We start from the raw sequence: 11,962 nt of genomic DNA on the forward strand, positions 1-11,962 counted from the left end.
AAAAAAAAAAGAAAAGAAAAGAGATCTCTGATCCAAATCAAAAAAAAAAAATATATAGCTGAAGAGTAATCCAGCTAGCTGAGGAGAAATCCAGCTCAGGGTGGTAAAGTCAGCTGGTGCCTAAATCTCTTAATACTTCCTATCTGATTCATTGGGGTTTTAGTTCTAGATCTTAAGTGTAGAACTTTGTTTTTCAACTGAACTTGTGGGAAGAGCTGAGACTTGGCGATTTGAAAACTTGAGTGAGAGAGAGATATAATTTTGTTCCTGGCTTTGTGTTTTCTCTAACTATTTCAGGAACAATGAGTGAAGAGAGGCGAGATGGAAAGCAACCTGAGAGTTCAGGAGAACCGGCTGTCCAGCAAATCAACCTCAACCAAGTTCAATTTGAGGCTATGATAGCTGAGATAACCAGAAGAATGCAAAACACTTACAACCGTGTTCAACAAGCTAATGAAACTTTACCTGGTGATAATGCAGGGCAAGAGAGGGACGCGGTTGCTGCTGGAGTTCAGAGAGCACGCATTGGACCTATAAGAGGGCAACGAGTTGAGCTTAGGGGTCGTGGGATTTATGGAGAACATTATCAAGAAGATTCAGCTGATGAAAGTGATGATGGATCTCAGGCTAGTCATCATGGTAGAAATCACAACCGCAGGCGACCAGCTACTGATAACCTAGGCAATCTCAAGCTTAGAATCCCTCCATTCCATGGGAAGAATGATCCTGATGCTTACTTAGAGTGGGAGAAGAAGATTGAACTGGTTTTCAATTGCCAACAGTTCACTGAGGAGAGGAAAGTGAGACTAGCAGCTACTGAATTCTGTGGTTATGCTATTAGCTGGTGGGATCAGATTGCTACTACCAGGAGACGCAATGGAGAGCCTCAGGTAGCTTCATGGTTTGAGATGAAAACTGTGATGAAAAAGAGATTTGTTCCTAATCACTATGGAAGAGATCTACACCAGAAGTTGAGAAGGCTTTCTCAAGGATCTAAGAGTGTAGAGGACTATCACCAGGAGATGGAAACACTCATGTTGAAAGCTGACTTAGAAGAAGAAGTAGAAGCTACTATGGCTAGATTCCAAGGAGGTCTTAACAGAGATATACAAGATAGGTTGGAGCTACAAGAGTATGAGGACATGGATGAACTGCTACATAAGGCTATTTTGATTGAGCAGCAGAACAAGAGGAAGAGCTCTACCCGGTCTTCATACACACCTGCCTCAAAACCGGCCTACTCCAAGGAAGATAAGCCAGGGGATAAGTCCAAAGAAGGGTCTTCTTCAGTGGAGAACAAGAGAGATGACAAGGGTAAAGGAGTAGCCACACCTACTAAGACCAGGAACATTAAGTGTTTCAAGTGTCATGGCTTTGGTCACTACGCTAATGAGTGCACCAACAAGAAGGTGATGACTATCTTAGCCGACGGGGAGGTGATATCTGAAGAGGAGGACGCCGGCCAAGAGTCTGATGAGGAAGGCGTGGAGTACCCTGTCCGGGGAGAGCTATTAGTCACCAGGAGACTTCTCAATGCTCAACCTAAACCCAAAGAAGATGAGCAAAGGGAAAACTTGTTTCACACCAGATGCCTGATTCAAGAAAAGGTTTGTAGCTTGATCATTGATGGAGGAAGTTGTACTAATGTAGCAAGTGCTGAGTTGGTGGAGAAGTTGGGTCTTCAAGTGTTCAAGCATCCTAAGCCATATCTGTTGCAATGGATCAATGATGAGGGAGGATTAAAGATCACCAAGCAAGTGAAGGTATTGCTATCAGTGGGAAAGTACCAGGATGAGATCACTTGTGATGTAGCACCCCTGGAAGCTAGCCACATCCTTCTTGGACGTCCATGGCAGTATGATAAGAGATCAGTACATGATGGCTTTACCAACAGATACACTTTTATCCATAAGGAGAAACAAGTTACCCTGGCGCCAATGACCCCTCAGGAGGTACACCAGGATCAGATGCATCTCAAAATGAAGAGAGGAGAGTCCAAGGCCGCCAGCAATCCTTGCTTCTTGAAGAGACCAGCCAGGTAAGTAAACTCAACCTCTTTGCTACTGCTAAAGATATCAAAACTGCTGTGATTGAACAATCAAATTTGATACTAGTAGTTTACAAAGAATTGTTGAGCTCTACTACTAACCCTGCTCCTGAGATTCCAGAGGAGATTGAGTGTCTTTTGCAGGAGTATAGAGATGTGTTCCCAGAGGACAATCCCATAGGTCTGCCGCCTATTAGGGGAATAGAGCACCAGATTGACTTTGTACCAGGAGCTACTTTACCAAACCGTCCAGCATACAGGACCAACCCTGTGGAGACTAAGGAGCTTCAGAAACAAGTCAATGAGCTAATGGAGAAGGGACATATCAGGGAGAGTATGAGTCCTTGTGCTGTACCTGTCCTCTTGGTGCCAAAAAAAGATGGAAGCTGGAGGATGTGTGTGGACTGCAGAGCCATCAACAACATAACAGTTAAGTACAGACATCCTATTCCTCGCTTAGATGATATGCTAGATGAGTTACATGGTTCATGTGTCTTTTCTAAAATTGATTTAAAGAGTGGTTACCACCAGATTAGAATGAAAGAAGGAGATGAGTGGAAAACTGCCTTTAAAACTAAGCTAGGATTGTATGAATGGCTTGTGATGCCTTTTGGGCTTACTAATGCACCTAGTACCTTCATGAGATTAATGAATCATGTCTTGAGAGCTTTGATAGGACGATTTGTAGTTGTTTACTTTGATGATATCCTGATTTACAGCAAGACTATGAAAGAACATGTTAATCACTTGAAGCAAGTTCTAGATGTGCTTAGAAAAGAAAATCTGTATGCTAACTATAAGAAGTGCTCTTTTGGCACAGATAACCTTGTCTTTTTAGGTTTTGTTGTGACTTCACAGGGCATACAGGTTGATGAGGAAAAGGTGAAGGCTATCAGGGAGTGGCCGATTCCTAAATCTATTGGAGAGGTCAGAAGTTTTCATGGACTTGCTGGCTTCTACCGGAGGTTTGTGAGAGATTTCAGTACAGTTGCAGCACCCTGACTGAAGTAGTCAAGAAGAGTGTAGGTTTCACTTGGGGACCAGCACAAGAAGAGGCATTTCAAATGCTAAAAGAGAAGTTAACAAGTGCTCCCTTACTTGCACTTCCTGACTTTTCTAAGACTTTTGAAATTGAATGTGATGCATCTGGTATTGGAATTGGAGCTGTGTTGATGCAGGATAAGAAACCCATAGCTTATTTCAGTGAGAAGCTAGGAGGCGCCACCTTAAACTATCCTACCTATGACAAGGAGCTGTATGCCTTGGTGAGAGCTTTACAAGTGTGGCAACATTACTTGTGGCCTAAGGAGTTTGTGATCCATACAGATCATGAATCCCTTAAACATCTCAAAGGGCAACAGAAGCTGAACAAGAGACACGCCAGGTGGGTGGAGTTCATTGAGACCTTTCCTTATGTCATTCACTACAAGAAAGGTAAGGAGAACGTAGTGGCTGATGCACTCTCCAGAAGGTATACTCTTTTATCTTCAATGGAAACTAAACTCTTAGGATTTGAACACATCAAATCTTGCTATGCTAATGATCCTGAGTTTAAAGATGTGTTTAGAGAATCTGAGAAACATGCTAGTGGAAAATTCTATCAAGTAAAAGGATTTCTTTTCTATGATAACCGCCTGTGTGTTCCTAGTGGTTCTTTGAGAGAATTGTATGTTAGGGAAGCTCACGCAGGAGGGCTGATGGGACACTTTGGGGTCGCCAAAACACTCTCCACCTTGCAGGAGCACTTCTACTGGCCGAGTATGAAGAAAGAAGTGGAGCGTGTGTGCTCAAGGTGTGTCGTGTGCAAGCAAGCCAAGTCTAAGGTCCAACCAACAGGTTTGTATACACCTCTCCCTATTCCTACTGCACCATGGATTGATATCTCTATGGACTTTGTCTTAGGATTGCCTAGAACTAGGAAAGGAAGAGATAGCATCTTTGTGGTTGTTGATAGATTTTCTAAGATGGCTCACTTCATACCTTGTCATAAAACTGATGATGCATCTTTGGTAGCTGATCTATTCTTTAGAGAAGTTGTTAGATTGCATGGTATGCCTAGGACTATAGTTTCTGATAGAGATACTAAGTTCCTTAGCTATTTCTGGAAAACTCTGTGGGGAAAGTTGGGAACTAAGCTATTGTTTTCAACTACTTGTCATCCCCAAACTGATGGTCAAACTGAATCAGTCAATAGGACATTGTCTACTCTTTTGCGTGCCATCATTAAGAGTAACATTAGGACATGGGAGGATTGTTTACCACATGTAGAGTTTGCATATAACAGAGCAGTGCATTCAGCTACTAAACTCTCTCCTTTTCAAGTTGTTTATGGGTTAAGTCTCCTCTTGATTTATTTGCTTTACCTTTAAAAGAACAAACTAACCTTGATGGCAAGCAAAAGGCCGAGTTTGTTTTGTCCTTGCATGAACAGGTCAGGAAGAACATTGAGGAGAGGACCAAGATGTATGAGAGGCAGAAGAACAAGGGGCGCAAGGAGCTAGTACTTGAACCAGGTGATCTTGTGTGGATTCACATGAGAAAAGAGAGGTTTCCTGTTGAGAGGAAATCAAAGTTGCTGCCAAGGAAAGATGGACCTTTCAAAGTGCTGAAGAGAATCAACAACAATGCCTACCAGATTGATCTTGAAGGGAAATACACAATCAGTTCTACTTTCAATGTTTCTGACTTGGATCCTTTTATTGCAGATGATTTGGATTTGAGGTCAAATCCTTTTAAAGGAGGAGGGGATGGTGTAGCCATGAGTAGAGACATTGGAGAGCTGAGTGAGTCTGATGAGGGAGAGCCAGACTTGAGAAGAGAAGAGCCAGACTTGAGCAGAGAAGAACCAGACTCGAGCAGAGAAGAACCAAATGAGCTAGCCAGCTTGTGGAGTGGACCAGTAACCAGATCAAGACTGAGAGCACAAGAGGAGAGGCTCCAGGAGATAGCCAAAACCGTGGGCCTTGGTTCAAGGCAAGGAGATCAAGATAAACCAGCTTGTTGGTTTAATTTAATTACTTTGTAAGGGTTTTGGTTATTGGGCTTTCATTTAATTTAAACCAAAGACAATTAGGATTAGAATTAGAAGTAAACCACCTTGGTTTAGCATTAGGGTTTTCGATTTTCACTTTAAGAACATGGGGGCTGCAGCCTTGTTTTCTCAACTTTCAATCTAAGAATTATTCAGTCAACTTTGTTGTCTTGTCTCTAGCTTTCTCTGTTCAGCTCTAGAACATTGATCTCACTTAAAGGAAGGAATTCCTGTGAATCCCATCTTAGACAGTACAAGGTGATCTTGTGTCTTTGAGTAGCAAACCATCCTTGGCGCCAACCCATAGGCTCAGGGAGACGACCACAGTTCAAAGGAGAGCTAGTAGCCTCTTAGAACATCCTCTATCCATCCACCTTCAAGTGATCCAGAGTTTAAGCCTTACCCAGGCTGCACCAGAACTGCTCCTCCTTCATGGCCGATGGGAAATTCTGCTCCTTGTCTCTTGACAAGCTGAAAGAAATCTATGAGTTCCCAGAGGAGCCAAAAGAGGTAGCGGTCGAGAAGAAGTTCAACCCGGCGAACGCTTTTTGGGACCTCATCGCCAACGGCAGCTTCATGCCTCGTAAGGCCTACCAGTCGCACATCAGGAACCCCGCACTGCGGATCATTGCGAAGCTGATCTCGAACCTGCTGTTCGCGAAGGAGTACACTTCCAAGGAAACGAACGGAGAGATGCAGATGCTGTACACAGGCATTGAGGACGAGCTCCGCAGAACCCGAGCCATCCCTCTCCAGCCAGTGCGCACAAACACAGGCAATCACTTCATCTGGATGTTTTACATGCGCAGGGATGTGTTGATGCAAGCTGAGATCAAGAAGGATAGATGCGGCAGCTTGCTCACTCCTCTGTTCAAGTATTTCAACATCAACCTCAGCTCTTACATGTGCAATGACCAGATCGAGTACCTCGACACCGCCTATCTCATCGGCTGCCACATCCTCCGCGACGAGAGCACCTACCAGTTTATGGACTAGGAGGGTAACGTTCAGTACTGCAAGCTCCCTCAGCATGAGCTCACTACCTTCTCCACGTTCGAGAACATCCGCTTCTTGCCTGATACAAATTTCCTCTGCCATGATCCGCGAGCACCACCTTCTGACGCTGACATGGATGACGTGGAGTATGTGACCACTGAGTATGGAGACTAGTATAATCTTGACGATCTAGCTGATTGATAGACCATATATTTTACCCATTTTTAATCATGGTCTATAAGTGTTCTAAAGTGTTTTAAGATACAATTATTATGTTTTGGAGTCTATTTAGAGTATTTACAGGTTCAGGGACGTTTAGGAGAAATATGGTGATTTTGGAGTCTTTTGGAGCCTTTGGAGGTGCATAGTTGCACAGACGCGTCAGATGTTTAGTTATGGATGGAGACCTTCCGACCGTTTTATTGGGCTCATATGTTTACACAAGATAGAGCATTTAGTTAGCTTTTCAATGCCATCGATCTCAGGTCAATCAGCATCCTGTAGCAGAAGTTATGCCTGTTTTACTGAAGAGTGGTCAGTCTGCCTCGCGAGAGGAAGCTGCCGAGAAGAGGAAGCCGCGTCGATCGATGCAGCACTATGCACGTCGATCGATGGAGAACCCAGATCGTGGGCCTTGTATATTTTATGACCAGAGGTGACCATAAATTACCAGAATACCCTTGGACGACCAGAAACCTTATTTATGTTATTTCTAAGCCATTGTTGACGGCTACGCTTTTTACACACTTTCATTTCCATTGTTTCTCTGAGAGGAGAGAAGGGAGGAACTCCTATCAGAGTCCTCCTGGAACTCCATTGGTTTTATTGATCTGTTTCATTTCAGTTTATATCTACTCATCTATGATTTATGTTTTCATGTCTGAGTAGATCCACCTGTTAGATCCAGGGTTCAGATAGGTTTGTGGGATTAGCCCCCAAACTATAGATCTGCCTTGTTGTGATATTCATGATAGATTTGTATTCATTGCTTGTTTTAGAGTAATTAACTAGAACTTGATCATAGGATTGCATACTCAAGCACCCTTGTTATCCATCCTGACATCTATCTATCATATTAGGACTGCTAGAGAAGGCTAACCGCCAATTTAGTATCTTAATAGGGCATTTCATACTCGCGCATAGGCCTGGCTAGAACCCGTCGATCGATGTCCTCAACTGACTATCGGTCGACGTAGGTAAAGGTGTATAGGTCGACGTCTTAATATACCATCGATCGACACTCTCTCGTTGTCGGCATACTAACCGCTGGGACACGAGATCTAGCTTGTTAACCAGTGAAACATGCGACAGCTGATCACTGAATTAAGCGGTTGAGCTCTAACATATCATGCATGAAACAATTAGGCATCTATAGATATTATAATCTCCAACACCTGAATAGAAACCCTAGATCTAGCAACCATCCTTCCATCAAACAACCCTTGCCAAGCTGAACAATTATGTTGTTCATCTTGTTTACTGCTTTCTGGTTTACTATATTTATTTTACTGCTTTAAAACCTATTAGCCTAGCTTAATCATATAACTATTAGATCTGATCGGTTCCCTAGCTCCTTGTGGATTCGATCTCTAAGTACTATAATTCGACATCTTTTGATTAGAGTAACACTCTTTAGGGTAATTTTAGTGATATCAAATTTGGCGCCGTTGCCGGGGAGCTTTGATCGCCATTAGATCTTGTTTAGTTAGATTTAGTCTAAGTTTTGTTACTGTTCGAAAAACTCATAAAATTTTTTTTTCTATTTCAGGTACATAACTCTTAGTACCAGAAAACAATGAAGAGAGGATTTCTAGGTCCTTCAAGGAAGGAGCCTGCTGGTTTATGCATGATTCGAAAATCTACAAGGGATATATCGATCGACACCCTCCAAGCAGCATCGACCGATAGCGTGAGCCAAGCATCTAACGACACTATTCATCATGTGTCGTAAAACACCATTCATCGCGGTATTGTTCATCCGGGTACTGTTCACCGCAATACTATTCATCGAGGTACTGTTCATCATAATACTATTCATCCTAGTGCTGTTCATCGCGATACTATTCGTCGCGACACTATTTATCTCCCGTCGATCGAAACTAGTCTTCCCGTGTCGATCGACACTATTCATATTCCGTCGATCGACACTATTCATCCCGTGTCGATCGACACTATTCATGTCCCGTCGATTGACACTGTTCATCCCGTGTCGATCGATACTATTCATGTTCCATCGATCGATACTGTTCATATTCCGTCGCTCGACACTGTTCATCCGAACAATGTTTATCCGAATACTGTTTATCGCGACACTGTTCACCCGAACACTGTTCATCGCGATATTGTTCATCGCGATACTGTTCATCCGAACACTGTTCATCGAAACACTATTCATCGCGCCATTGTTCCTGCAATGACGAACACCACTTACGGAGAGATTGAGAAGGTCGAAGCGTTCATACTTAAGATCGACAAGAAATGTATTTGACGAGACAAAGAAGGTCGCCCTTGCAGCCTCACAGGACAATTGATTAATGCAGAGGGTAGTGTAAACCCTGATGTAATTGCTGTGGCTGAGACGAATACCTTTAATCTGACAAGTCAATGGTATGATTGGGGAAGTGAGGATCCATTTTACGGTCTTCCTCATGAGGATCCCAAAGATCTTATCAATAGACTTGAGTAGTTAGCCTCAGCAAACAAGCACGATGAAATATCTTCAGACCACATTATCTGTAAGATCTTCCCCTATTGTTTATCTAGAGATGCTTTTAGCTGGTTCAGTAAGCTGCAACCAAGATCTCTAACCTGCTGGGAAGACATCAAAAAGCCTTCATAGGAAAAAATTTCAGCTAGGCTATAGTAACTCGAAGTAAAAGGCTTGATTACTTGATTAAAGAACGGGAGAAAGGAATAATGATTAGTATGAGTCAGATTCTTGACTTCATCTACAACGAGGAGAATGGAGATATTGGAACACCGACAACTCATGTCAAGCATCCAAACATTCAGGTTCACCATGCAGATGAGAGTAATCAGAAGGACGAACTGAACAGAGAAAAGCTGGTCAACCATGATACAGTTGAGGATGATGAATATCATGTATCAGGAGAACAGAGCAAAGTAGAAGAAGCTGATACAAAAGATCTGACTTCAGAATCGATCGACAGTAGTAACTCAGAATCGATCGATATCCGCACTTCAGAAACGATCGATACAAATATTTGTCATCGATCGATACCTTCTACAATCCCTGATGCTACCACTGTGTATGTTAGGACTGGACGACCGAAGGCAATTAGTGACTATAACAGTCCTGAGGACGCCTATGCTAAAAGGTCTGCATCGCGTCGTTCAACACTTCAGAATACTGTCCTTGAGCTGCACCCTGCATATATCTCTCTTGTGGGTCAGCATTCTTTCCATGGTTTTCCTCATGAAGATCCCACTAGCCACCTGGAGACATTTGTAGATCTAGCCTCGACCATTAAATGCCATGGAGTCTCTGAAGACTACTATTTATTCAAATTATTCCCATACTCTCTTGCTGGGGATGCAGCTTATTGGTTGAAGAAGCTACCACCAGGATCTCTCAATGCTTGGAATGACATTGCAAAAGCTTTCGTCAACAAGTTTCTCTATGATGCTGCAGCAAGTCTAGAGATTGAGAGGAGATCTATGATGGAATATATGGTGGAAGATGATGAACAACATGTGTCTGGAGAGCTAAGCGGAATAGAAGAAGTCGATATTAGTGACACGAGCTCAAAACCGATCGACACTCCGACCTCAACATCGATCGACATCCCAACCGTAACATCGATCGACCCCAGCCTTCCAACATCGATCGACACAAACTCTTGTTGTCGATGGATACCACCCAAAATCCCTGAAAAATCGAGTTTTCCTCAGGACATTGCAGACTCGACACTGAAGAGCATCGATATATCAAGTTGTTATCCTGACCAAAAAGTAGAAAAAGAAATCACCATGTAAGACTTCTTGGAACTAGAAAAATTCTTGGAGTTAGAGGATGGACAACAGCTTGGAGATTTGGATTCGAGTGAAGAAGTAACTATGGAAGACTTCTTGGAGCTGGAGGAATGGCTTGAGAATTTAGACCAGAACCCGAAGCAGAAGTTTGATGATCAGCACACTTCGGGAAGAGGTCTGAAAATTTCACCAAAGGCTGACGACAACGATCGACATAAACCTGATGAGATCGATCGACATCCACCCTACACCATCGATCGACAGTTGCCACACATCATGAATCTACATACACCCGACTGCATTGATCGACGCCCACCCAATTGTATCGATCGATACTCATGTTTGGATGAACTATCTGGATACCCGATTGAACCATGACCGATTGAGGAGATAATGCACATGTCTAAGACATCACACATTGATGTCCCCGAACATCTAAGACCACCTATATGCGCAGAAGAAGCTGTTGGGATTTGCAAAAGAGTGAAGAGGATACATGATCCTGTGAAAATTATGGTTCCATGTGCAGTGTTTGAAGCTGAATCTCCTATCCCACCAGATAAAAGTATGGAGTTAAGTTCCTATGGTGGAGTATTTGATGATAATAAGTACGTAGAAGCTTATAAGAGAGGGCTGTGATTTAGAGATGAAGTAGATAACTGCCAGCAGAAGTACCATCGAGCAACATCAACAGAACAAAATTGATCGACACTAACACTTCATCATCGATCGATACCGATCAGATACCATCGATCGACACCAGACGCGAATCAGAGCATAATGAGTATGAATTGTGTGGAAATATTACGGATGACCCCATTATTCTACTCTAATAGAATGATCACACATTGTCGGAAGCGAGGGGTAGGTACATTACCGATGACCCCACCATTTGTCTACACTTTGTCAAGAAAAAAAATAGAAAAAAAAATATATAAATAAAAAATAAAAAAGAAGGTGTAAAAGATTGACTGCATCAGCATATTTGTTCATTGGAATTGAGATAAAAAGGATTCAGAGAAGAGAGATATAGAGTAAAAGAAACCAGAACAAGACTACCTGTTTACTCAGATACCTGTTGGGGTAAGAGTCCATGTGTCTTGTGATCGATACTCCCAAGGTAAAGCATACACATTTATTTATGTTAAGAAATGAGGTTGGTAGAGGGGAATGTCAGACATGATTTGCTAAGATGTTGGCTATGTGAATTTGGTTGCTAAGTTAGAATATTGTATAATGTGCTTATGTGATTAAGACTTCTTAGATGTGGATTGCAATATTGTAGAGGTGATGATTCTAAGCTTTAAATCATGTGAGTCCCTGCTGTTTTCAAAACCTCTTTCAGAGAGACTGCACGTCTGATTTGCTTGAGGACAAGCAAAAGGGTAAGTCTGGGGGAGTTGATAGACCATATATTTTACCCATTTTTAATCATGGTCTATACGTATTTTAAAGTGTTTTAAGATACAATTATTATGTTTTGGAGTTTATTTAGAGTATTTAAAGGTTCAGGGACGTTTAGGAGAAATATGGTGATTTTGGAGTCTTTTGGAGCCTTTGGAGGTGCAGAGTTGCACAGACGCGTTAGATGTTTAGCTATGGATGGAGACCTTTCGACTGTTAGATTGAGCTCATATTTTTACACACGATAGAGATTTGAGTTAGCTTTCCAATGCCATCGGTCTCAGGTCAATCAGCATCTTGTAGCAGAAGTTATACCCGTTTTACTGAAGAGTGGTCAGTCTGCCTCGCGGGAGGAAGCTGCCGAGAAGAGGAAGCCGCGTCGATCGATGAAGCACTCTGCACGTCGATCGATGAAGATCCCAGATCGTGGGCATTGTATATTTTATGATCAGAAGTGACAACAAATTACCAGAATACCCTTGGACGACCAG

General features: G+C 42.5%; 1 protein-coding gene across 1 annotated transcript; it reads left to right on the forward strand.

Annotated features, from left to right (window-relative positions):
* The first annotated feature begins 302 nt into the window (after positions 1-302).
* On the forward strand, positions 303-3,049 carry LOC125584385. Its single transcript, XM_048752769.1, has 3 exons — positions 303-2,038; positions 2,137-2,531; positions 2,868-3,049. The coding sequence occupies exons 1-3, from the start codon at positions 303-305 to the stop codon at positions 3,047-3,049; spliced, it is 2,313 nt and encodes a 770-aa protein (XP_048608726.1).
* The last annotated feature ends 8,913 nt before the right edge of the window (positions 3,050-11,962 follow it).

Source organism: Brassica napus, chromosome A2, assembly GCF_020379485.1.
Source record: "Brassica napus cultivar Da-Ae chromosome A2, Da-Ae, whole genome shotgun sequence".
In the NCBI taxonomy this organism is placed as follows: Eukaryota; Viridiplantae; Streptophyta; class Magnoliopsida; order Brassicales; family Brassicaceae; genus Brassica; species Brassica napus.